Below are 27,870 nucleotides of genomic sequence, written 5' to 3'. Positions count from 1 at the left end.
CTCCCTCCTGGTGCGCACTCCCAGTACAGGCCGCAGGCCCACCCAGTATGACTGCTCGGAGTGACCGCAGGTGTTATGAAAATGACTGTGTGATTTCCAAGGTGAGGTCACAGGAGGCTATCCATCTAGGCTGTCCACTGAGGCTGTCCCTGAGACTGTCCCCCGAGTCTGTCCACTGAAGCTGTCCCTGAGGCTATCCCCCGAGGCTGTCACTGAGGCTGTCCCCTAAGGCTGTCCACTGAGGCTGTCCCCTAAGGCTGTCTACAGACACTGCCACACTGAGCAGGCCCACAGGCAGGCCTGCTGAGAGATCTGTGGAGGAAGAACCAGCCCTATTGTGCAGAGTTGTTCCCCAACTCTGGGTCCATGGAAACGGAGAAGGTGAATGGTCATCGTCCTTTTTAGCTGCCAATTTTTTTTAACTTGCTACACAGTAAAAGATAAGAATTACCCATTAACTAGAAAGCCTAACCTTCAGTGTCGACTCAAGGGGAGTAAGCATGTATGTGTACAGAATAATTCCATACTAAAGGTCATAGCAGCTATATTCATCGTAGCTCAAAACTGGGATCCATTAAAATATGCAACAACTGGAGACTGAATGAACAGACTGGGGCACATTCATGAGAAGGAATTAAACTTCGCAGTAAAATGGACAAACTCAGGAATGTCTGCAACATGAATGAACCTCAGAAACAGCATGCAGAGCGCAAGAAGGCAGTACAAAGGCCAGCACATCGCAGAAGTCTATTGACTTAAAGTTAAAAATGGCACGTATCTAATATCCCTAGAGAGGGAGCTCGGGTGGCCTAGTGGGTAAGGAGTTGTGCTGTCAACCCAAAGGCATGCTGTTCAAGTCCACCGCTGCTCTACAGAGAAAGATTGGCCATCTGTTCTTGTGTAATTTACAGCCTCTGAAAATCCACGGATGGTCAGTTAGGAGTTGGTTCGACCCAATCAATGGCACACCACCACCACAACAGTCTACAATGAGGAAAAAGAGCTAGGGACAAAGCAGTTAAAAGAACCAAGCTGCCAACGAAGAGACTGGCGGTTCAAAGCCACCAGGGGCTCTGTTAGAGAAAGGCGGGACAGTGAGCTTCCTTAAAGCTTTCCAGCCTGGACACCAGGCAGCTCTCATCTGTACAGAGGGCTGTGACGAGTCAGAAGTGACGTCAGGGCCGTGGGTGGGGGATCTGTGCGTTCAGAACTTAGAATGTGGTCAGGCCAGTGAGGGGAGGGGAGGCTGACTCAGAAGGGAACATTCTCAGGTAACGGAAATGTGCGGAATCATATCTGTGACACTTACATGAGGGGAAGGGGAAAAGGAATCCTCATGTATGGAAACAGAAGTTCACTTTTCATAAAAGAGGAAATGAAGACATTTTCCAGACAAACCGGAGAGAGTACTGCCAACATTGCACGCAGTTAAAAAACCAAACCCCAAAGAAAATGAATGGTGCTTTATAGAATGAGTGGGAGAGGCATGCGATGGAGAGTCCAGAGGGCAGGCAGGAGTGCAGGACGGTGGGAGAAGGAAGAGAAGGAAGTGGAAGGCGGCTGTAGGCAGGGTGATGTGTGTGTAGACTGACTCCACAGTGACAGTGACAGTGACAGTGACAGAGAGGAAGCTGCCTGGCTGGGTTGATGCAGGGTTGGAGGGGCTGGATGCAGGGTTGGAGGGGCTGGATGCAGGGTCGGAGGGCTGGATGCAGGGTCAGAGGGCTTGATGCAGGGTTGGAGGGGCTGGATGCAGGGTTGGAGGGCTGGATGCAGGGTTGGAGGGGATGGATGCAGGGTCGGAGGGCTGGATGCAGGGTCAGAGGGCTTGATGCAGGGTTGGAGGGGATGGATGCAGGGTCGGAGGGACTGGGGCTGCGCTGACAGCAGCACTAACAACAGGAGTCTTGAAGGACAGGATGGAATGACACTCTAAGGATATAAAAGGCAGGAGGCGGAGAAAGAGAATTTTTAAATCCTTACAGTACTGAAAAGTGGTAAAAGTAGTAATTTGTGTTAAACTTGAGTAAGTCAAGGATCAATAGGTAATTTCTAGGGTAAACATGTCCAGAATGTAAGAGAAGACATAATTAGCAACAAGAAGGGGATTAAGGAACAATAATCAAACAAACTCAATTCAAAAGAAAACAGACCTCGAGGCAGAGCAAATAGAAGACAAAGTGTATTGATGCTGCTAGTTTGGAATTTGTGAAATGATCGGAAAATGGAAGTGGGCATGATAACTGAAGAAGTGTCACCAGAGTTACTCAACTATATGGGGAAACTGTTCAAATGGTATATGTTTTGTCACATAAATTTTCACCATAATAAACCTTCACGAAAATGAAACAGAATAAAAGGAGGGAAAATGCAAAGTGGGAGATAATAAACTCAAACACAAATACACTAGTACTCACACTAAAAGCAAAATAATTAAACACACAAAAGTCAAACTTGGAGGCTTTAGATACAGAAATAGAGTATGGAATTAACTTTCACAAAGAAAATAGTAATGTGTAAAAATTTCAGAATTATTGAGGGAACAGAGTGATCCGAGGAAAGCAGAAGCTGTTGGCAATGTGACCTTTGGAGGCAGAAAACCTCAGAGAGGAAGCTATGTGTACACGCGTCCCTGGGCGTCACCTGCCCACCTGGTGTGGGTGGCTGGAAAGAGGGTTATCATGAAGGGGAGATGTCCCCACAGGAGGGGGCTGCAAACAGGCATCAGGCACCTCTCAAATCTACACCTGCACAAGGAGGTGACAACCAGCAGGGTGGTGGGCGGTGGGGGAAGTGGCTGCAGATTGACCTGCTGGTAACTCGATGGGATCCGCTGAGGCTGGCAGAGAATAGGGCAGGGTTCAGGTCTGCTGTTCACAGGGCCGCTCTGCACTGTACTTGACTCAACAGCATGTAACAACAACAACAACAACAAGGGATAAAGGCGGAGGGGTGAACACTTAGGAAGGCTGTCACACCCAAGTCCCAACTTATGGAATGATCAGCTTAAACACAGGCAATAAATACTCTGAGTGCCACAAAGCCCAGCTTCCACACGCAAGCCCATCGACCTGTCCTTTTAACTCTGTGACACAACAAAACCACTTCTTGGTAGGAGTTAATGAGACTGTCTCGCTCACCCACTATCACTGCTGTTGAGTTGGAACCAACTCCTAGCAGATGCTCCAGTGGATTTTCAGAAGCTATGAACCGCACGGGAGAAGAGCGCCCAACTTTCTCCAGGGGAGTCACTCACGGATTCAAAGGACCAGCGAGGTGTGGCTGACTCCTCACGCACAGGGCCACCGAGCACAACAGCTGTCCTGGGCCCACAGGTCGGAGCTGATTCACAGCTGACCCTCCAGCGGGTCTTCAGAGACTGCAAATCTCACGGGAAGGGAGTGTCCATGTTTCCCCTGTGGAGCAGCTGATGGCTTTCAACTACCTGGCTTTGGGTAGGCAGCACAACTCCTTAGCCACTAAGCCATCAGCTCAGAATTTGTGACAAAGGTGCCAAGGCTATTCAATGGGCAGAAGAATGTTTTTAAACAAATGATCCAGTCTTTGAAACGGATACACACTGGAGAAAAGAAGGAATCTTGAAGTCAAGGAGTCCTGGTAACACAGAGAATTAAGCATGGACACTAAGTGAAAGATCAAAGGTTAGAGCCCATGAGCAGCTCTGAGGGAGAAAGATGGACAGCCTGCTTCTGTAAAGGTTTTCAAGCTCAGGAACTCAAAGGGTGGTTTACTCTGTCCTCCTGGATGCAACTGTTGTTGTTGATCGCCTTCGAGTCAAGCCCAACTCACAGCGACCCTATGAACAAAAGGCCTGAAGCCCTCTCCAACTATGGACTTTTACCAAAGTTCACAGAGTTTCTGGAGGCATGCTGTTTAGGAAGTGGATGCCACTCCTGCTTTCAAACCTGTCACATATTGTTATAAGCCGTTGAGTTCCCTGTATTGCAGAGCAACCCTATGAACAGCCGCTCTGAACCCTTCCCTGTCCTGAGCCAGTCTCGCCCCAGTTATTGTATCAATGCATCTCATCCTGGGTCTCCTGCTCCTGTGCTGTCCGTCCACCCTTCCAGCCATGATGTTCTCCAAGGACTGATCTCTCCTGGCCACGTGCCCAAATTAAGTGAGGTGGAGCTTTAAAACCTAGCCTCCAAGGAGAGACTTGGTTTCACCCTCTCAAAGACAGACTGATTTGTTTTCTTGGCAGTCCATGGTATGTTTAAGACTCTTCTCCAGCACCACAATTTGAAGACATCTATTCTTGTCATCCTTAGTCACTGTCCAACTCTCTGAAGCATAACCAGTAATTGAGAAGACCATGGCCTGGATTAGGTGCACCTTTGTATCTAGACTAACATCGTTGCTCTTCAGCACTCTGGAGAGGTCCATGACAGCAGATTTTCCCAATGCAATTTGTCTTTTGATTTCCTGACTGCTGGCGTTAAGAGGGTTGACTGTGGATCCAAGCAAGCTGTAATTGCTAACAACCTCAATCTCTTCTCCATCTCATATGGTGCTCCAATTGGCCAGTGGTGAGAATCTTGGTTTTCTTGATATTGGGCTTCAATCCATATTGAAGACTACAGTCCTTGATCTTTTGCAACAAGCACTTCAGGTCTTCTTCAGTTTCGGTAAGCAAGGTTGTGTCATCTGCATATCATAGCTGTTAATGAGCCTTCCTCCAATCTTGATGCCATCACTTGTCCTCATAAAGCCCTGCCTCCCGAATGATCTGTTCTGCATACAGATTGAAAAGGTATGGGGACAGGATGCATCCCTGACACACTCCTTTCCTGATTTTGATCCATGCAGTGTTTCCATGCTCTGTTCTGAGGGCTGCTTCTTGGTCCAAGTATAGGTTTTTTGTTTTTTTTACTTTTATTTTATTTTTTATTTTTATTTTGTGTGCGTGTACCGTCAAATCAGATCTGACTGGTACAGGAGGATATTGCGCCTCCTTCTCCGGCAGAGCATCTGGTGGATTCGAACCGTGTTCCTCTGGGAGTGCAGTGCAGCTTCTTGCCACTAGGCCACCAGAGCTCCCCCCAAGTATAGGTTTTGTATAAGCACAGATCAACTGTTCTGAGATTCTCATTTTCCTCAAGGTTAGCCACAATTTATTGTGACCCACACAGTCAAATGCTTTGCATAGTCAATGAAACACAGACATTCTTCTTCTTCTCTCTGCTCTCTGCCAAGATGCATCTGACATTGGTAATGATATCCCTAGTGCCATGACCTCTTCTACAGCCTGCTTGTATTTCTGGTAGTTCTCTGTGAACGTACTGTTCAAGCCTTTTCTGGATAATCTTCAGCAAGATTTTGCTACTGTGTGATATTAGTGATAATTTCCTTACTCTGTTGGTTCATCTTTTCTTGGAATGGGAATAAATATGAATCTCTTCCAGTCACTTGGACAGGTGGTTGTCCTCCAGATTTCTTGGCACAACTTGGTGAGCACATGCAGGGCAATATCTGTTTGCTGAAATATGTCAATTGGTATTCCACTGGATGCAATGAGCAGGAATAGAATGGGCAGTGGGTTTAGTCCCCACCTCATACTGTAAAGAGTCGTCAATTAGAGATACATCAGAAGAATACATGTAGAATTACAATGTCTATGCCTTTGATCCACCTCCAAGGACGATCCTAGAGAAGGCCTGTGAGGTTACAGGGCCAACAGATCTCTTCAAGAAGACAGAGGAGCACTAATTAGATAAAACGAGTAACAAGGATTTCATTTCATTTCAAACTCCTTTGCACCAAATGTCAACATTAAGAACATGACCAGGTAAGCCCAAACCGGGAGAAAGCACTCAGAGTGCATGGAGAGGAACCAGGACTTAGGACAGACAGAGAACTCACAAATCAGTAAGTAATGAGACCAGAAAAAAGGGAAAAAGAGGAAAACCGGACAACGTCAATAGTGACTTTTTAAAAGATCTATTAACCACAAATAAGCACACGCAAAGATGCTGAACATTATTGGTCGCCTGGGAAATGCAAATTTAAAAACTGACACCCTAGTTAAATCCACCCTAATGACTAGAGTTGTAAGCACACATCCACACACAGGAGGAAAACGCTGAGAAAGAAGAACTGCACATTGTCCGAGGGAGAGGCGAGGCTACAACCACTTCAGACACCTCTTGGTCCTGAGGCGCGCACACACACACCCCACCCCACAAACTAGTAACCCTACTTCTAGTTATTCACCCACAGGAAGTAAAACCTATGACCACAAAATGAGCTGCGGATGGAGCCGACAGCATCTTAAGTTGCAACCTTCAAGAGTTCCTATGAAGATTTACCTCTTTGGAAACCCAGGGGAGGGTCGCAGGGTCACCACGAACTGGAATGACTCGACGGCAATGGGTTTGGAGTTTTATTCCTCAGAGTCAAATACTGGGGAAAAATCTCACAAGTCCATACACAGAGAGCAGACAAATAAATGAAAAAATGGTGACATATTAATTTAAGAGAACATTACCCAGAAATTAGAAAATAATTGGGAGGGATGCAACATTGAGACTCTCCAAAACATTTTGATTCAGAGGACAGACAGCTGTATCAACTCTATTAGTCTGTTGACATGAAACTCAAGATTCGTAAACGAGTCTAACGTAACTGAGATCACAACAGTGATTGCTGGGGTTGGGGGGGGGGTACTTGCCCAAGGAGACATCAGGGCATTTTCTGTGGTGATGGAAATTTGTGTATCTTGATTAGGGTGGTGTCTGCAGAGAGCACATTTTATCAAAAGCAAGTCATAAGTTGCTTACAAGAGATGCAGCTTAAATAAAAAGATACAGGAAAGTTAAAAACAAAAGGATGGAAAAAGCTATGCCATGCAAATTCTACTAACGGAAACAGAATTATTACACTGATAACAGACAAATGAGACTGCAAGGTAAACACACTCCCAGCGATGGAGAGGCGATTTCAGAATGTGAGAGGATTCATCAGCAAGATATTAAGTTCTAAATTTGTAAGTGCCTAGTGTAGCTGCAAAAAAAATCAGAGCAAAATTGACAGAATTAAAAGGAGAAATAGACAAGTATATAATCATCATGGGAGATTTTAGCCTATGTCCTCCTGGTAAATGATAGACTCAGGCAGACCAAATAAATCACAAGGATAATAGAAAACCTGAAAAGACTAAATCAAGAAATTTAGTCCAGTTTCCTTGGTAGAACACAGCACTGAACTGTTGCAGAATATATGTCTTTTTAGATAAACTCTGTTTACCAAACTGACCATCACAAATCCTACCGCCTCTCGGCTTCAGGGGCTGTATATATCTTTACAGGAGGAAACAATCCACCTTTCTCCCCAGGAGCACCAGGTGGATTCAAACTGCTGACTGGTGGTTAGCTGTGCAACACATAATGAACAGTAAGTTATATCAGATGTCAAAGAATTTAGATAATACATCTTCTCAGCGCAATATAAAATGCCAGATATCTCTAACAAAAAGATAACTAGGGCAATCATCTCAGAAACTTGTATCTTTGGAGTGATATTGGAGTGATCATAACCATGATATTTATTAATCACAACAGAAGGATGCACTGGTAAGGTCAGCCACAGGGAGTTGTGGTGTCAACCCAAGCAAAGGCGTGTCTCTCTGGTGGTTCAAATCCACCAGTGGCTCCTCCAGAAAAAGATGGGCAATCTTCTCTCATGTGACGGACAGCCTGCTGGAGGGTCCAGTGATGTGTCAGTTCTGATTTGATGAGAAATCACAACAGAGCTTAGTAAATATTTTTTAACTGAATAATAAAAGACATTACACAATATTAAAGATCCTGAATCCAATGACAGCCTTGGTGAAAAGTAATAAAATACAGAAAGATCTGAAAAGATGATCTTCAGATCTGTCCATCTCAAGAAATGATGGGGGGGAAAGGACTGTCTAAAGTGCAACTATCACGCCCTCCGCATCTGGAGAAAAGAAAAGCAAAGATTCACAGAAAGATGGAATCCAAAGGATAATGGTCCACATGGGCTGCAAGTTCCATAAGGGCGAGACACGCGAAACTAGATGATGGCCAGTTACCACCGCTGATCACTCCAAAAGGACCACAAAGGAGCTCTGGGGAGACAGGGTGGGGAGAAATGTGGAACAAAACTAAAACATCACAGAAACTAGGACCAGGTTCACTGGTCCAAGACCGACCGGTGGAACCTCTAGGGATAAAGCCCTCATTCTGAGCCTTCATTCTTGGACAAAACTCACCCCTTTAGGTCAAGGTGCGCACAGTCCCGAAGGAGACAGTAACACAAGGAGCAATGCTGGTCAAGAAAGATGGAAAGGGCAGCGTTTGCCCAGAGACTCAGCCCAGGAGAGGGCCAGGGGCAGGCTGGCAGGACTAACGCGTGAGGACCCCAAGGAGGAAGCAGGAGGAACAGTTACAGTGCGAGGACCGGGGCTGATGGGAAGCAACTGGCTTTGTAAACTTTCACTCTAATCATAATTAAAGAAAAAAAAGGAGAGAAATTTTTTAAAAAAGAAAAAGAATAGCATAGTGAGCCCTAAGAGAGGCAGAATCAATGAAGACAGAAGCACCACACATGATCAAAGGCAACACTAAGATAAGTAAGTGAGAAATGAAAGAGCTATCTCTACAGGAGCCTTTATTTCTAGGCCAATAAATTTGAAAATATAGGAAAAAGGGAAAAAAGCACACACATATAAAGAGAGAGAAAAAACCCACCAGAAAATTGAACATGAATAATTGTAACTACCAAAGAAACCAGGGAGTTCTGGTGGCTTATGGTGAGTAATATGTTGCCAACCCAAAGGTGAGTGTTTTGAAATAACTAGCTGCTCCCAGGAGAAGGATGTGCGATCTCCTCCTGTGTGACTTCCGGCCTCTGAAAACCCGCCAGAGGGTCTGCTATGGGTTGGTTCTGATTTGACAGTACACACCACCACCACCACCACCACCACCACCATCCTCACCACCACATGAAAGGAACGCTGTTACACAAGGGCAGCCGGGGCACTGGTGGCATCACTAGGGAGGCATCCAGTTGTTGCTGTGAGGTGTCATCTAGCCTAACAGGGACCCTACATCCAAGAGAATAAAACCCTATGCTGCACCTACCACGTCAATCCATCTCACTGAAGGCCTTCCTCTTTTTTTTTCACTGACCTTCAGTTTTACCAAGCATTATGCCTTCTCCAGGGTCTGCGTGCTCCTGATATGCCTTTAAGGAAGACATAAGAGCAGTTTTATACAAGCTCTTCTGTATAGGAGTCTCTCCCCTAATCTTATGAGGCAAGCATACCTTGATTCCAAACTACAAGAAAGAGGTACAGCGTTGTATTCTCACTTACAAACACATCCAAAGACCTTCAAGTGCAACAGCAAACTAGTGCCAGAGACTAAGATTCTCAGTACAGCACCCTAAGTGCATCTATTCCAGGAAAGCATAATGTGATTACTCACATTAGGAGCATATAAAAGAATAATTACGTGATCATCCCAAGAGACGCGGAACTACATTCTGATCCAATTTAACTTATGCACATAACCTCACAGCAAATGGCAAAAACAAGGGCCAGTCCTACCAGATGGTGAACGGCACATACAGAACGTGCAAGTGTATCTGATGACGGCGTGCTGGAAGCTGTTTTGCTAAAGTCAGAACAAGGTAAGGGCGCCCAGGACGGCTGGTTAATCAGGGGCGCCCTGGAGATGAATTCACCCAACAAAACAAAAGGAAAACTTTCAGGATTGGCAGATAGAAGAGTCCCTGAGGGGTAGAAACGGTCATGGGCTCAAGCATGAGCCACAAGGCGGGCTTGCCTGAACTCACAGAGGGGCCTCGGGAGAGAGGCCTGACCGGGCCCTGGAGGGCACCGCACCGAGTCCCAAGGAGCAGCTCTGCTGCACACAGGGGGTTGGCGGGGCGTAGGAGGGAGGCCACAGCAACGGGGGTCACAGAGATTCAAAGCCACTCCCAGGTGAGACTCAAGAGAACCCACACCTGGGGGCTGCACCAACCACTGAGTCCATTCAGCAAGGTCCCAGGACAAGCACAAGTAACAACACACCACATTTCTGTACAGCAGCAATAAACAAGAAAAGGAAAAGGTCAGGAACACCACCTACCAAATTAACAGCACACAACGGCATTATAAACACCCAAGCCCATGGGAAAAAAAAATCCAATGACAGATGTGTGAGGCAAGTACTCAAAAGGAAGGAGCACAGAGGAAGGAGAGGCGCTGTGAACGCGGGGTGACCCATGTCCATCGATCAGAAGGCTCAACAGTATAAAGAGGCCATTCCTCTCCAAACCAAGAGAACAATGTCAATGTCATCTGGATCAAACCCTCACGGAGCCAGCGAGAGAAATCCAATCCCCGTGCACGCTGCTGCGGACAGACCTCAGGAACGCCATCCGATAGGAAGAAGGCACACACAAAGGTCACACGCTGTCAAACTCCACTTACTGCAACACTCAGCATCAGTCAATCAGTACAGATGGCGAGGGGGCTGCAGGGGGCCAGGGGCTGGGGAGGGAGAAGGGCAGCGCTGCTGAAAGGCCCGCGACTGGCCGGCCCACTGTCCACTTGTAGCAACCTCCTGACAAGTGCAACTGCCCTGGAAGCTTTCATAGGCCGTCCTCTTTACAGGACAGAACCTGCTGGCATCCAGGGCTCAGCTGGTAAGCTCCAAGTCGGCGGTTTGATCCTATCAGCTGCTCTGGGTGGGAGAGACGAGGAAGTCTGCTTCTCTGCTTCCCTAACGTTCTAGCCTTGGACTCGCTCCAGGGCGTTTCCACTGGGAGTCGGAGCTGGCTGGCTGGGCTTTGTGTTCTGGGACCTGTATGGGGCAGAAGGCCTGGAATTTTCTCTAGTAGACCATGGGTGTGTCTGCATCAGCACGCAGTGGCCAAGGGCTGTGGTCATCACACTTCCAGTGCTGCAGCTTAATGAGCACAGCGGTAACTCTGGGGTCAAAGTTCTGCAATCAGATCAGGGAATAGTTTTATGATGTCATGAATGCACTTTCAAACACACAGAGGGGATGGCAGGAAGGAGAGACAGAGAGAGGGAGGGAAGGAGGGAGGGAGAGAGAGACAGAGAGAGACAGAGAGAATGAATGAATGTGTGTAGAAACAGACAAGATGATTTTTTAGGCTTATATGGAGAAGCTGCAGACCTTGAAGCATTACAATGAAGGCTCATGCCACTGGACATTGAGATGTATTTCTGAAGATCCAAACATGAAGACGTGGTGGTGGGACAAGGTTTCGGGGTGCGGTGGGAAAGAGACTCGTTACAGACTAATGACTATGTGCAGCACAAACGACAAGTTCCCCGAGGATTTTATAACCCACCTCGCAGCAGTGAACCAACGACTACAGCATAAAGGGCAGGACACAGGAGGGGCTCGGGCACGACACAGTCTGAAGGCAGACTGACAACACACGGAGGCTGTGTGAAGCCCGGCATCTTTGTTCTCCAGAGCTGTGTTAGCTGGTATCACAGGTGGGTGGCTTCAGTGAACAGGCATCTACCCTCCATATTTTGGAGACTGTGTTGTTGTGCCCTGTCCAGTTGGAACTAACACACAGCAGAGACTCCAGAGGGTTTTTGGAGGCTGCGAAACGCCCGGAAGGTGACTGCTGTCTCTCAGGCACAGAGCAGCTGGTGGATTTGAGCTACAAGCCTTTGGGTTGGCAGGGTAAGTCCTTACCACCAAGCCAGCAGAGTTCCACTTCTGGAGTCGGAAGTCTGCACCCAGGATGCCGGCTGCAGGCGAAGGGTCCCTCCGTCAGCTCTGGGAGCAGCTCCGTGTCTCTTGGAGCTTCAGCTGCTGGGCAACCTTCATGTGGCATCTTCTCCTCCTCCCTCCCCAGCCCCTGCTGTCGCGTTCCTCTGCTTGCTGAGATCTGAGATCTCCAAAGAGACTGACTCAACACGCATCCTACACTGATGCCGCGTCCCCACGCCCTCAGGGGAGAGGGCAGGCTGACAACACGTATTTTAGGGAGACACGGTGCGATTCACGAGACCGAGGGTACCCACGATGATGCCAATCCACCAGTGCTCCACGAGAGGAGGATGGGCAATCCCCTGTCTCTGAAAACCTGCTGGAAGGTCAGCTAAGAGTCGCTTCCTACCCGACGGTACATAACAAGGCTGTCCACTAAAATAACAAGGAAGAGCCGTGAGCGTAAGCCAGTAACAGAGGTAAAACAGAACCGCTAACATGAGACAAGTGGGGAGGCAGAAGGCAAGACTGTCGATTGAAAACAAACTATGGAAAGAACTGAGGAACCCTGGTGGCATAACACAGGACTGCCAACTGAAAGGTCAGTGGTTTGAATGCAGCTGCTGGCCCCTGGGAGACCTAAGAGGCAGCGCTCCTCTGTCTCCCAGGCCTGGTGTGAGTCAGGACCGACCTGATGGTCTTTTTTATACAGGTAATTACGATGAGACCAGAGAACCTTAACCAGCACGATGTGTACAGCGTTCTGTAATGAGAACTGAAATGGGGCTAGTGTGACTTGAGAATTGCATTTTCAAGTTTAACTTAAGATTTAACAAGCCACTTGTGGTTACCAGTAATTGTACTGAACGGTACCGAGAGAAACACTCCAATCAGAAGGCAGAGATTATCCACGAATATACATGGAAAAGTGGCCTATGAAGAAGTCATTTAAGCATTTAGTTTCCTATGAGAAACAAAAGGATGGGAAAAGGCAAGCAAACAGTAATTTATAGAAAGTTTATAGACAGCTCAAAGAGCCGCTATTGATCCCAGAGCAGAATCTGGTGTAGGACTGTCGCTAGGGAAGGAGAAGGTCACTTCATGAGGGCAAAGAGGTCAGGCTGTCATGAAAACACGAAAATGAGTGAGCTCTGGTGGCCTTGTGGCAAGAAGCTGCACTGCAATCTGAGAGGTGAGCGGTTCAAATCCACCAGATGCTTTGCTGGAGAAGGAGGAATAATCTCCTCCTGTACCAGTCAGATCTGATTTGATGGTACACACACACAAATAATAAAAATAAAATAAGAAAAAAGAAAACATGAAAATATCACATGTGTACGCACACACCTCACACAGAGGCTTCAAAACTCATGAAGAAAGCCCCTGCTGAAACGGAAAGGAAAACAGGCAAGGCCTTCACCGGGCTTGGACTGAAACATGCCTCACTGCAAATAAGAGGAGAAAGCCACTGAAGACCCAGACGGCCTGGCAGTGCGGTCGGCCACACCAACACGGCTGGCATTCACCAGCCACTCCTCACAGGGCACCAGGACACAAAGGATGCTCACAGACCCAGCATCTTCCAGGCCAGAAAGTCAATGTCAAATGTAAAAGGTCTGAGAAAGTAAAAGTGAGGATGTCTGCTGACTATGTGTTTACCAAGATGGCAGCAACAGGACAATCTCTAAAAACCTCCAAGTAATTGGAAATTAGAGGACACATGTCTAAACGACCAGTAAGTCAGGTAAGACACCAGAAAGGAAAACACAGCAGCAGTAGAACAGAATGAAATATGAAAACACAACATATCAAGGCCTGCAGGCAGCCTCGAACCAGCACTTAGACACTTAGTGCGTGCACGTGCACACACACACACACACACACGCACACGTGAACACACATGTACTCTGGTGGCCTCCTGGGTAGAGAGCCGAGCTTCCAACCCACAAGCCGGTGATCTGAATCCACCAGCTACTCCTGGGGAGAGAGAGGGGCTGTCTCCTCCCACGTGACATATATAACCCCCGAGACCCTGCTGGAGAATCACTGGGGTCAGTTCTGACTCAACAGCAATGAGCTTGAGTTTTTATCTGTTATTTATATAAAAGACAAAGAAGAGGAGGGGGAGGGGAAAAGGGGACCTAGGGAGATGTGTGTGTAGTGCGTGTTTATCTTAAATAAAGTATATGCTTTCACCCTAAAAAACACTAGGTCAAGAACAAATTAAGCAAAACAAAGGAAACTATAAAGGTAAGCGAAAAACCAATGAAATACGATGAGACTAGACTCTTTAAAAAAGATCTACAAAACTGAAAGACTTGACAGAGCAGGAAACAGAAGCTACAACTCATCAATCCAAACAACCGAAGAGGGGCCATGGCTGTAGATCACACGCTGAAAGGATTAACTACCGTGAACAAGCGTATGCTGACAATGAAAATATCATTACAATGAATACATTCCCTGAAAGAGAAATCACCAAAACTACCAGAGCGTCCTCAAGGAGAAATAGCTAGTCCAACGGTCTTGTTAATAAGATGGAATTTGTAGCCAAACATTCTCTTGGTAAGAAATGGGCATGTGGCTCAATTATGAAATGTGGCAATTACTTAAAGAAGAAATAACACCTGTCCTACCCAGACCTCATAAAGAAGGAAGAGAAGACAGTGCAGCCCAACACACCTCACAAAGCCACATCCTGATAGAGAAAGGAAACCAGAGATGAACGTGCCTCCCCGACTCGGAGGCCAGAACTGTCAACACGGCTTCAGTAAATCAGACACAGCAATGGAAGGACAGCATGGTGGCCAAGTGAAGATTAGTCCAGTAATGCAAGATGGGCCATTTACACCAACTACACTCACCATTTTAACAGGCTCAAAGCGATAAAAACATGAACATCTCAAAAGCTGTGAAGATGATGTCATCACAGTTGTATAGTTCTTGAATTAAGGAGAATCATTCATCCATTTAGGGGAGAAGGGCCCCACTTCAACTTGACAGAAGACACTGTGTGTCACTGAGATGCAACCAACTCACAGCTGGCGATCCGGCAGGTTTCCAGAGGCCGTAAATCCCAGGGAGGAGTCTGCCCGCCTTCTCCTGTGCAGCAGCTGGGGGACCAGAATCAGGGTCCTTTGGCTTGGTGGTGCAAATCCTTACTTACCACTAAATCGCCAGAGCTCCCTCGACTAGATAAAGAGCACCCGTAAAAAGCTGAGAGCCAGCTAACGACTTCACAGTACATGCAGAACGGAAGGCCAGGAGGAGGTGATCTCAGGCTTTCTCAACACGGAACCGGAGGTCCCAGCTGGAACTACACCCACTGCCTCTAGTTAAGTCTGACTCAGTGAATCTCACTGGGTTTCTGAGGCTGTAAATCATTACGGGAGAAGACTGCCCATCTACCTCTTTCAGAGCAGCTGGTGGACTTGAACTGCCGATCTTTCAATCAGCAGAACAGCATGTAATGCACCATGCTATAGGAGCTGTTCAGCAAACTGAAGCTGTTAACAATCTCTATCTCTTCATCGTCTATCATGATGCTGCCAATTGGCTCAGTTTTCTTGAAGTTGAGCTTCAATCTATATTGACGGCTGCAGTCCTTGACCTTCTGCTGCAAATGCCTCTGGCCCTCCTCAGTTGTGGCAAGCAAGGTTGTATCATCTGCATAACACAGATTGTTGATGAGTCTCCCTCCAGTCCTGATGCCACATTCCTCTTCACAGAGCCCAGACTTCTGGGTGATCTGTTCCACATACAGACTGAAAAAGTATGGAGATAGGACTCATCCCTTGTGTACTCCTTTTCTGATTTTGCACCATGCAGTGCTTTCTTGCTCTGTTCTGACGACTGCCTCCTGGTCCAAGTACAGGTTTTGCATAAGCACAATCAAGTGTTCTGGGATTCCCCTTCTTCTCAGAGTTGGCCATGATTTGTTCTGATCCACACAGTCAAATGCCTTTGCACAGTCAACGAAACATACATTCTTCTGATATTCTCCACTTGCAGCCAAGATCCATCTAACATTAACCATAATATCCCTAGTACCATGGCCTCTTCTAAAGCCTGCCAGTTCTCTGTTGCATTTAGTTCTTGTTAGGTGCTCTTGAGTCGAGTACGACTCATAACAACCCTATGAACAACAGATCTGAAACCCTGTGTCGTCCTCACACTTCCTGACATATACTGCAGCAGTCACTGTGCTAATCTGCCTGATTGAGGGTCTTCCTCTCCTTCACTGACTCTCCACCCTTCCTCGCATCTTGTCCTTCTCCAAGGAATAGCCCCTCCTAGCTACATGCCCAAAGTATGTTAGGTGAAGCCTCCTCATTCTTGCCTCAAAAGAACACTCTAGCTAAACCCTCTCCAAGACATATCTGCTCATTCTCTTGGCCATCCTCAGTGGGTTCCATGCTCTTCTCCCAACACCACAGCTCAGAGACATCAATTCTGTTTCTGCCTTTCTTATTCACTGTCCAGCTCTCAGATGCATAGCAAGTGATCAGAAAGACTGTGGCCTGAATCAGAACTACCTTAGTCCTCAAACTGTTATCATTCCTCCTCAATAAACTGGAGAGGCCCCTAACTGCAGACTTTCCCAGCGCAATGCCTCTCTGTATTTCCTGACTGCTGGTACTAAGGTTGTTAACTGTCAACCCAAGCAAGATAAATATGAATATATATATCAGAAATTAAGCAAGGCACTTTTAACACTTACATAGTAATGCAAAGAACTTAAGAAACTAAAACAAACTTGGAAAAGAACACTACAATTGGATGACATTTACCACCTAATTTCAAAAACAGTATTTACTATTATTAGTAAAATGACAAACAAAACAGTGGAATAGAACGTTGTTGTTAAGTGCCATCAGTCAAGTACAACTCATAGTGACCCTAGGAAGAAATAAGCCCACGCATGGAAATGCAAAATGGTGCAACCACTATAGAAAGTAGTTGGGTGCCTTGTCAGAAAGTTGAGAACAGAAACACTGTTTGATCCAGCAATCCCACTAACAGATATAAATCCCTAGGAAATAACAGCCAATCAATAACTGAAAATTGAAAAATGACAAAATATTCACGAAATACAAGGTACAAGATGAAGAACTTAGAAGAAATTACGCTGAGTGATTTAAGTCAGTCCCAAAAGGACAATTATGGTCTAAGACCAGTGACACAGAAAGCCAAGGAAATGGTTTACAGAGACATTCATCCTTGGATGGGGAGGGAGAGGCAGAGGAGTGAAGATAAATAGGTGATCTGCATGAGGACAAAGGTAATGGACAGTAAAGAGGCTATTCACACGCCAGAGCTCATGGCTGACCCTCTGCTGGGCTTCGAGGTAGCGAATCCCATGGGAGGAGGAGGGGGGTCCATCTTTCTCCCTAGGAGCCGAGGGCGGGCGTGAACCATCACAGACTGGGTACATCCTCTGGACTGGTAGCAAAACTCCCTAAGGACTAGGCCACTTCACCTCCCTACAGGGTTGATTACACACAAAACATAATTAATGACACTGATTAACTGACATTGGTATGAAGAAAAAGTATATGAATGAATTAAAGAAAAACCAGGGTGATCTGTGAACTTTCACTCAAAAAAAGGATGTAAAACAACTATGAGATATCATCTGACCCCAGTAACAACAGCAAAGTTCAACAGAGCAGCAAACAATAAATGTTGGCAAGGTTGTGGAGAGATTGGAAATCTCTAGATGTATCGAACCACACACCATTTCCCTAAGATAGTATCCTCCTTGGTTACATCATTTCTTGGACAAGACAAAGACCATCAACCTCCAAAGGAAGACTGGTCACATGGCTCTATGGCTATGACGAGCTCTGTTCACAACAGGCTATCTTTAGAGAAGTAGGGGCTCGTCACAGAGCGGCAGGCAGAACGTGCAATGCACAGGAGCAATTCCGTTCAGAAGCTAGCAGGGTGGGCACCAACTAGTGACAAGATTCTTCAAACACGTCCTTCACAAAAGCACATGGCCAAATGGCCAAAGACACAAGAGACGAAAGTGCCCAGGAACAGAAGTCATGCGAGAAGGGGACACCAGCTCACCCTCCAGGGACCGAACACATACGACTGTTAGGATCTAATGGAACTGAGGCTGTGAAGCAACGGAACACCCATGAGCTGCTGGAGGAGCGCACGGCACTCTGGACGTCATCCACGCGTGTAATGACCACGACAGTGCCCCGAGCCAGCAATTCCCACCATCGCCAAACCAAAGTCCGAACAATCGGCACAAGGCACACGCCGGGAATGCTTCTAACAAAATGACTTCCAGCGAGTGCACGTCAGAACCAACCCAGCCGTCCAGTGGTGCCCACCCAACAGGAAGGTCCACTGTCCCAGAGACGGCACGGCCAAGCCGACAGTGACGAAGAGACACGACGGCTACCGTGAGGGGTGGGGGAGCCCGGGCGGCGCAGGCTCTGGGGGCCCCCTGAGAGAAAGATGGCCACTGCCGTGTGAGTCCACTACACAGCCGCCGGAGGGTCAGGAGGGTCAGCCCAGGCCGCTTCCGACTCGCAGGGGTGAGCGTCCGTGGATGAGGCCGGATCTCCCAGTGCTGCAGCGTCTACACCACGGGGTGCTGGCCACTTCTTTTTTTTTTTTTAATATACATAATTTTATTACAAAACTTTAAAAAACCAAAATGCAACATCCTAAAAACCCCAAAAATTTACTATCGATACTAATTTCCTAGGAGTTTGCTGTGCTACCTACCATACACAAGAAATTAAAGAACCATTAAATATTTAGAAACATTCAACATCAGAAGCTTTAAAATCTAACTGTACGTAGTAGCCTCTCCGCTACAAGCTGCATTTTACAAAAGTATTTCTCTAAGAATCTTTATCACCTATACAAAATTCTGTACAGTTTTTATACTGAAGCTAATATTGAGCTGCACTTGAATTCACATTCTTAGCTAACAATTGCCTGAGCACACACGCATACTCCACACGTAAGACAGCCATTTATTCTTCATCTTCATCTTCTTCTTCCTCACCTTCTGGTTCACTCTTCTTCTTTGAGCCTGTTGGTCTGCCAGGACCTTTCTTCCCTGCTTCACTTTTGCCCTTGGCACGATATGCAGCAATATCCTTCTCATATTTCTCTTTTAGCTTGGCTGCTTTCTGTTCATAAGGTTGTTTATCTTTGGCTGATTGTTCAGACCACATTTCACCCAACTTCTTTGCAGTATCCCCAATGGACAGCCCTGGGTGTTCACTTTTGATCTTTGGACGATGTTCAGAACAAAACAGGAAGAAGGCAGACGGTGGCCTTTTGGGAGCATTTGGATCTTTTTTCTTTCCTTTCTTATCCCCTTTGGGAGGCACATAATTTTTCATCTCCCTGTCATAGCGTGCTTTGTCAGTTTTTGCCATATCTTCAAACTTCGACTTTTCCTTTGCAGACATGGTCTTCCATCTCTCCGAGCACTTCTTGGAGAACTCGGCGAAGTTGACTGACGAGTCGGGATGTTTCTTCTTGTGCTCCTCTCGGCAGGTCTGCACGAAGAAGGCGTACGAGGACATTTTGCCCCTCGGTTTGTTGGGGTCTCCTTTGCCCATCCTGAGACTCGGTGCCTGGTGTGAACCAAGGAGCTTTTCCTGAGAGTCCCACGAAGCGACCGGACCCGACCGGGACCCGTCCTTCCAAGGGCTCCGGTGTGAACTGGTTTATCCGCTGGCCACTTCTACAGCGCGCTCACAAACCAGCCTGGCGCCGGCCCAGACAGTTACTGGATTACAGCGGGGGAAATACCATGTCAAGGTGTTTGAAGTCACTTCTCCCTACTTTAACTCCGTTTCCGGGATGTGACAGCAATGGCCTTGGTCCTAATATTCCCAGACGGGCAGATGAAGCACTTGCTCCAGGCCACACAGGACAGCACGTAGGGCTGGGTGTGGACACAGGCGGCCTTCGGAAGACCACGTCTGCTGACCCTCGATGGAGTGACTTCCATGGAAAGATGGGCGGAGAGTGAGGTGCAGAGGGAGACCGGAGTGGGGGTGTGGACAGGGCTAGAATGGCCACCTCTCCGAGGAAGAATCGATGTCCCAAATGGTGGCATGGAGGGGGGAAGCCATGTGGGAGGGGGAAGCCATCGGGGAAGGTGGTCTCCTAGCCCCACGTGGCCTACAGTTCCCATAAGGCAGCTGTGGGCACGTCCACTCTGACAAGACAGGGTCTCTGTCTCTGCCAAGTGGTGGGCAGTGAAGGGAAGGCCAGGGCCCAGCAAGATGCACAGTTATCAGGGAATGTGGGCAAAGTCTGGAAACGACTGCTGGATGCCACTTTCACAGTGGTCAGAAGCAGGGAGGAAGATGCAGGGGCCATGGGACGCCAGGCAGGACACCCGGTGGGACGCCAGGCAGGCCGGCCCAGGCCGCGGCATGCTCCTGCCCGGAGGCCATATTTAGGCAAACCTGTACACAGGCTGAACGGGTAACAGTCCAAGGTAAGGTCAGTCAGTCAGACGGGCGTTGGCACACGGCGTTCAGTGCACTTCTCCTGCGTAAGGACATTAAACCGGCACTGCCAGAGTCACAGAACACTTGAACACACCCACACGGCAATAATAACAAGGCTGCCCCGTGTGTGTCACAAGTACTGCCTTTTGTTTTACAAACCAGTGCGTGTACCTGGAATCTTGGATAATAAACAGGCTTCACAGGGTGTGGCTTGTAACTCCAGGTTGTATGAAACCCAGGAATTACCTGGAACACTACTTGGAGTTATAACAACTACACATAGAGATGATTCTACACAAATTGAAAGACCTAAACGTGTGAAAAAGCTTCCAGCTCGGCGCAGGGAGCCCCGTCCAGGGCTGAGCACTTTCACCAGGTCTCAGCCCAGAGCCCGGAGGCGTGTGGTGAGCATTCTCCAGGGATTCACTCCCGGAAGTCCCCCCCCAAGGTGAGCCATCATTATCCCGACAGGAAGATCAAAGTGCCCAGGCTTAAGGAGGTCCAGAGTGGCCAGGCTGTGGGCAGCCCACCTCCAGCATCCTTGCTCTCAGCACCAGGAGGGAAGGTGAAGGACCAGAGGCTGCACGCCGGCAGCAACAGAGGGGAGGTGGGGGCCTGAGTGCCTGCTTGCCAGGGAAGGGGCTGCGGGTTTCTAGCTTGAGGCACTCAGGGAAAACTTCACACCAAACCTACTGCCCTCATGTCCCTTAGCCTCTGCGCCCCTTAAGGGACAGAAGAGAACTGCCTGTGGGGTTTCCACGGCCGTAATCTCAGAAGCAGACTACCTCTTCTTTGCCCTGTACAACCAAGAGCCCCCAGAGCTCCCACCTGGGTGAAGGCGGGGCCTCTGGAAAGGGGAGCCTGGCAGGGGCTCCAGTTCAGTCACACACGAGACCCTAGGTGTCTGTGGCACTTATGGGGGCCGGGGAAAGGGTCTGGCACTTGCAGTGTGGGTCAAATTCACACCCAGGCCAGTGCTTCTGGCCCTTCAAGGCCCAGCAAGGATGTGGGAGAAGGGCAGGGCCATGGGAGGGAACACCCGCAGGGGCCAGGTCCACATCCTGGGTTGGCAGTGTCAGCATGGACATACGGAGAAGGGCTGGGGAAGCAGGCTGTGAGGCTAAGCTGTGGGACAAAGGACAGGACAGGGGGAGATGGAGCAAATGAAGGAGGGGACAGGAAATCAGAATGGTCACAGATTCAGGAGAACCAAGAATGAAGGCACAATGTGACCCGCAGAAGTGACGCTGGGATCTACCCCGGGTGGCAGAACTCCACTGCCTCACCCACCCTGCCCACCACCTACCCTCCCGCTGTGTCCTCAGCCACTTCTCAGCATCCGTCACCACTATCTACTTAACCTCCTCCGGTATTGTTACACAGTAATACACACACTAATCAACAAGGTTTGTATGCACACATTTCAGCGCATTGGTTATGTTCTCAAGAGGTGCAACCATTCTTAGCCTCCTTCTCTGAGCGGTTCTTCCCTTATTACCATAAAGATTTGCAGCCCCCTAAGGTTCCAAATCTAATCTCTCAAATTGCTTTTGTGACACTATGTACATAATTTGAGAAACAGCATAATGCTCAAGGCAGACTTTTAAAATGTCTATTAATTGACAAAGAACAAACCAATTGGTCTTGCAGGAAGTACCCCTTAGAAGCAAGAATGGTGAGACCTGGTCACAGACTCTGGACCCTGGGGAGCATGGTGCTTGGTGGGATGGCACGATGCAGGGACACAGTGGCTGGAACAGCAGTGACTGTAAGGACGGCACAGAACTGGGCAGCCTTAGCCCCTGTGTACATAAAGGTCATGCAGGAGGTTAAAGACGACTCAGTGGCACCTGAGAACAACAATAAAGGACTACTGTTTGGCTGTAAGAAGACTTCAAGGGATTGTTTTGTTTTGTCTAAGGTTAAAGATAATCTTAAGGGGGAAAAAAAAAATCTTGGTGTAACAATTTCAGAAAGTCTGAAGTTGCTGAAAATCTGCAATTTTTTTCTGTATTTCCCCTCTTTTGATGAAGACTCATTCATGACATCTTAGATCCAAACGTTTATGACTGGTCCCTGGGCCCATCTAGGTCCTCCGGCCTCCTGGTGAAGAAGGCAGCTGTTCACACATGCCACATCCCCCTCCCCGTCCTGTCTCTCTTCTTGGTTACTTCAGGAAAACAATTATGCCTCTGTCTGGGATGTCTGCCTGCAAACTTTCAAGACCCCAGGCACCGTGCGATGGACTAGTAGGTAGAAGAATTAAACATATCATCAGGCCAATTAGGATTCCCATGAAAAAACAGGACCCTAAACTTCCACATCCAGACACCAAACCCCGTGAGGTTTCTGCTGGAATGGAAGTATCCTCAGTCGTCAGCCACTCTCCCCTTCTCTCACTGCTGTAAATGCCACTTCCTCACATACTGGGCCAATGCAGCTTTCTCAAGGGGTACCGTTTACTGACATCAGTTAAGTGACTGGCTGTATAGTGTTACAATCCTAACCTGAATGAACCAACACAAAATTCTCACTACAGGTAATACCCCTTCTTTCTCACTCCTGGTGACCACTAATAATCCATGTCCCCTGACCCCTTGCTGCTTCTACAGCTGAGGCCATACAGTACTTGTCCTTCTGTGATGGCTTATTTGACTCAGCGTGATGTCTTCCAGTCCCTCGTTCCGGAGCCCGTGTCAGGCTTTCACGTCTCTTACTGGCTGAACAGGACCTGCACTTGGTCCGGATGCAGCAGAGAGCTCGGGTGGCCAAGTCTGCAGGGTGCTGTGATGCTCATCTAAAAACCATGCCTCTCTGGCAGCCTGAACCCACTGGAGGCCCCAGGTAAGACGACAGGCTATTTCCTGTGCGACTTCCCGGTTCGAAACCTGCCCGAGGGGAGCTGAGTCAGCTCCTAGTGCAGCGCAGAAGGGGCAGGCACGCAGGCGACACCTTGCTGATAAGCATCCCGTTTCTACCTTTTGATGATTGTTGACTGTGTTACAGTGAACACTGGGGTTTAAGTGTCTGCTCTCCTTTTTGGGGGGAGCGTATACATCTAGGAATGACCTGCTGGACCACACTGCAGTTCTAGTGTAGTATTTTTGAGGAATTGCCACTTTCAATCCACTCATCATTGAAATATTTAAATGGTACTACTTCCCTAAGCCGAGGCCACACCTCCACAGCTGCCCCTGTTTGCCCTGTGTACCGTTGTCAGGTGGCCACTGTCAGGTGCTGTCAGGTTTACTCTGACTAAAGCAGCCCTCTGTACAACAGGACGCTGGCTAACCCCATCCCATCCTCGGACTCTGATAGCACTCATGCTCCTTACCGAAGATCAAAGGGCAGAACCCTCTCTTTCATGGCACTTAAAGCGGCCAATTAAGTCATTTCCTGTACATGAGTTACAGATTATGCCTCACTCCTCCTTGTAGGTAAGACCTCTGAGGCAGGAACTATGTTAGAAGAAACCAAAGCTGGCAAACTCTTCCTGAAGAGGGCCAGGTAGTAAATATTTCTGGCTTTGTGGGCCACACATTCCCAGGCACACCCAGACTCCACAGTGCTGCCACGGAAGCCCAAAATATGCTTTGAGATGATGTAAACGAATGGGTGTGTTCCAATAAAACTTTATTTACAAAAATAGCTAGTGGGCCAAAGACTGTGCTTTGTTGACTCCTAGCCTAAATTGCTAGCACTCAGACCAGCATCTGGCACAGAACGACTGAGCAAAGCTGAAAGATGTCACGGAGGCTGCCAAGCGAAGGAAACCGGAACCTGGCTTAGAGGGATGTGGGGTGGAGCAGAGACGGCAGTGCTGGGGAGGAGAGGGAGAGGAAGCAGGAGGAGAGGGAGAGGAAGCAGAAGCTTCTCTTCCAGAGCTCGACTCTGTGCAGGGTTGGGGAAATGAGAGCTGGGCTGATTGGGAGCATGGCTGCACGGCAGTGTAAGACGGGGGGGGCTGGGGAAAGAGAGGGGGAACTGAGGAAGAGGTAGGGGCCCGGGTTCCAGGGACAGTGCCTGGGGAGGGGGGTGGATGTTGAACGCGGAAGACGCCTTTTTTTTACAGCTGAAGAAAGAAGCTAAGAAAAAGTGTTTGTTGCTGTTCTTACAAGATCCTATAGGACAGAATAGAATAGCCCCCCAGTTTCCAAAGCTACAATCTTACAGGCCACATTTTCTCCCACGGAGCTTCTGAATGGGTCCAACCACTGGCTTTTAGGATTATCAGGTGAGTGTTTAACCACTGCACCACCAGAGCTCATTCAAAGAGAGTGTGACTGTGATGACAATCATTGCGGCTGAGTCAGAAGCGACTCACTGCTGACCCTCCAGCAGGTTTCCAGAGGCGGGAAGTCACCTGAGAGCGGGATGACCATCTCTGTCCTTCGGAGGAGCTGGTGGATTCAAACCACATACCTCTGAGTTAGCAGTGCAACGTCTTACCCACTAGAGGAAAGCAGAAGGAAGGAAAAGAAAGCCTGAGACACTTCTTCGCGAAACGTGAGGCAAGGCGCTGTGTGAGGTGGGACCCGCGAAGACCTGGGAGCCAAGAGCGTCGGACGCAGTGGGGGCTGCTGGTGAGAAGGGCACAAGGGCAGCCTAGGAGCGTAGGGAGCACAGTGCCAGCCACTTCCTTTCTCTGTGAGGAACGTGTGTGACAAGCCCTTCCACTTGGGGTGACGCCTTTTGTGTTGTGTGTGGGTTCTGTGTTTCCAGCCCTGACTCAGAGCGAAGGTGTCCGTCCCTGAGTCACCACCATTCCCCCTTCCTCTGCCTTCACTTTCCCGTGCAGGTAGTGACAGGCAGGCCCTGAGGAGGCGGACGTACGTCACGGTGGAGACGGGGCGTAGCCACGGTGGAGACGGGGCGTAGCCAGTCCCTGCCCTCAAAGGACCAGAAGGCACTTTCATTTCAGAATCAGTTGGCGACGGATTTCCCCCCCCACACCTCCAGATGAGCAGGGATCCACAGAGCTTAATAAAGGCAGCACCCGAGACGTCAAGTGCGTAAACAGACACGGCGGCAGGAACCTACAATTCTCTAGGACAGTTTCCCGATCATTTCCCTTGGTTGCTGTAAAGTACAACTTGTCTGCCATTACTCTCAGGTGCCATTACTCTCAGACAGACGACCTGCAGATCACAAAGCTCCCTGAGATTAGGGAGGAGGGGTGATAAAAACAATACAGCATCTATAGGCTCAATCACAACCTATAAAACCAACCAACCAACCAACCACCAACAGAACACCACTTGTCTTTCTGCAATGGTACTTGCCATTGCGATAATGAAATACCACGAAGCCCTTCCTCGGAATCGACCACATACACGTCAGTCAACCACACTCTTCCAAAGGCCCAAACAACACTCCTGCTGGGTTGGTTCCAGCTTACGATGACACTCCACCAGGTTTCCGAGGCTGTAAATCTTCCCTGGAGGAAAACGGCCTTTCCCCCTCGCAGCGGCTGGTGGGCCTGAACCACCAACGTTTCAGTCAGCTGACAGTGGAGCCCACAGGCAGCTGTGCTGCTAACACAAAGGCGGGTCCACCAGCTGCCCTATGAGAGAAGGATGGCCGATCTCCTCCCAGGGGACTCACAGCATCAGAAACCTGCTGTGGAGGAGTCAGCGAGGGGTCAATTGTGACGCAGTGACAATGAATGAGAGTCCCAGCGGGAAACAACCCACAACTTACACGTCAACATCTTATTATTAATATTATTATTATTAATCCGTGACAAGGATTCAGACCCCACTCTTTGGGAAGGAATAAAATGATCTATTATTCATCTACGAGGCAGATCATGCCTTATGACAGTACTCCGACTTGTTTTCATCAGTCTCACTTTAAGGTGTAACTGCTGCCAATGTTGAAGGACTGAAGGGTCTATTATATTCTAAGTTAGATGCCATCTTTCCTCCTGGCACCTTCTCCTCCTCACAAGTAAAAAGTAGATCACTGGATTTTTCCAAACCCTCCCCTGAGAAACTGGAATCTGCTCCTCAGAACTCCCAAGTGTCAGACGGCCACACCCACACTGCATGACCTTTTTATCTGGAAGGCCTTTCAAAGCATATGAAATCAACTTCTTCGCTTACCCTATTGTTGGGTTGATGTTGGGATCAAAGCTGTCTTCCACAAAGCGCCACACGATACTTGATTTGCCTACACCTGTATCCTGAAAGAGAAAGAGGGGACCTGATTAGAGAACTGGACCCAGCTTCACAGGCACCGACAACTGCTGGTGGCGGAGTTCAGGACTTTAGAAACTGATCCCAAACCCGTAACTTTCAGAGAAGTGAGGGGACATGACGGAGCCTTTCATCACAGCTCCCTCCCTCATCGTTGGGCTGTTAGATTCCAACTCAGGGCACCCCACCTTGTGCAGGGCAGAACTATTTGTAGGTTTCCAAGCTGGCGACCTTTGGAAAGCCGGGAGTGATGTCGAAAGTTTTAAAAAGACATTAGGAACTCTTGGAAGACCCAAAGTTTCTGCTTCATACGAAATGGGCCAAGTCCACTCTGTACCACGTATGAACAAATTTACAAACTCATGAAGCAGCTCTGTGCAATCCCTGATAAAGCCTAGTCCCCTTTCCCCGTCTGAGGGCAGTAGGACAGACTGGTTGGAAGTTGACGGCATCTAACAACAACACTTGGAATCTTTTCGATCTTTAGTGTCACCTTCAGAATCCTCTGGCAGGGCACAGAAGGCCCTAACAGGGGCAGCTACAACTTCACAATGGCCTCCGGGGTTTCCTGACAAAGGGGCAAGTTTCTTAGACTTGATCTCAAAAGCCAGACATTCACAGAGTGGAACTGCATGACTGGTCAGGGCCTTCCACAAGTTCAAAACCAATCAACAGATGGGACAGAGGAGAAGGGGGCTCATAAAACCCACAGATCTGGCCCTGCTTTCACTTTGGAAGACCTGAACCCTGAAAAGTTAGCCCAAACTATTTAAGACCTGCTTTGAAGCTGGGTGCTATGAAGAGGCCTGGAGGCTCCTAACTCTTGGGGGTCAAAGAGTCAGGTTTCAGGGGTTCCCCCTTTCTGGGATCTCAGATGGGAGAAGGGGGAGGATCCCTCCGACCACCTGGTCATCTGGTGGGTGCTGCCTGGTGGGCAGGATGGCCAGAGGGGCAAGGAAGGAGGCTGGGGGACTGGAGGCTGGGGGATAGGATGCTAGGGGACAGCAGGCTGGGGGGACAGGAGGAGGTGCTGCTGGCAGGCTGGGGAGACAGCAGGCTGGGGGTCATCGGCTGGGGGAATGGAGGCTGGGGGACAGCAGGCTGGAGGGACAGCAGGCTGGGGGACAGCAGGCCGGGGGATAGCAGGCTGGGGTCATCGGCTGGGGGACAGCAGGCTGGGGACAGCAGGCTGGGGGTCAGCAGGCTGGGGGGTCATCGGCTGGGGGTCAGCGGCTGGGGGACAGCAGGTTGGGGGACAGCAGGCGGTGCCCCGGGCAGGCTGGGGACACGTGGGGCCCCTCCCGGGCCAGTGTCCACCACTCACCCCCAGCAGGCACACTTTGAGCTCTCGCAGCGCCATGGCCCGGGAGTCAGGGGCGCGGGCCCGCCGCCGCCGCCCTAAGTTGGGAAGAGGCCGGGCCC

At 48.8% G+C, this 27,870-nt stretch overlaps 2 protein-coding genes across 2 annotated transcripts in view; both read right to left on the bottom strand.

Moving 5' to 3' along the window:
- RAB22A (RAB22A, member RAS oncogene family) overlaps positions 1-27,808 on the bottom strand; it is a 49,985-nt gene extending 22,177 nt beyond the window's left edge. Inside the window, exons 1-2 of the mRNA XM_006896857.1 lie at positions 27,773-27,808; positions 26,356-26,435 (exon numbers count right to left, since the gene is read on the bottom strand). Of these exons, the coding sequence (XP_006896919.1) occupies positions 26,356-26,435; positions 27,773-27,808 (116 nt within the window). The remainder of the gene's footprint in view (positions 1-26,355; positions 26,436-27,772) is intronic.
- On the bottom strand, positions 18,752-19,348 carry LOC102867633 (high mobility group protein B2-like). Its single transcript, XM_006896856.1, has one exon. It carries the CDS (start codon positions 19,346-19,348, stop codon positions 18,752-18,754), a length of 597 nt encoding a protein of 198 aa, XP_006896918.1.
- Positions 27,809-27,870: the final 62 nt, after the last annotated feature.

The sequence above is a fragment of the Elephantulus edwardii genome, unplaced genomic scaffold, assembly GCF_000299155.1.
Source record: "Elephantulus edwardii isolate Elephantulus edwardi_28Jun2011 unplaced genomic scaffold, EleEdw1.0 scaffold00193, whole genome shotgun sequence".
Lineage (NCBI taxonomy): Eukaryota > Metazoa > Chordata > Mammalia > Macroscelidea > Macroscelididae > Elephantulus > Elephantulus edwardii.
The sequence above is the reverse complement of the archived record's forward strand: the minus strand, read 5'-3'. Positions and strand labels throughout refer to the sequence as shown.

What these genes read in the sequence shown, in the direction of transcription:
- LOC102867633 (XM_006896856.1), bottom strand. Translation starts at nt 19,348, where the DNA reads ATGGGCAAAGGAGACCCCAACAAACCGAGGGGCAAAATGTCCTCGTAC.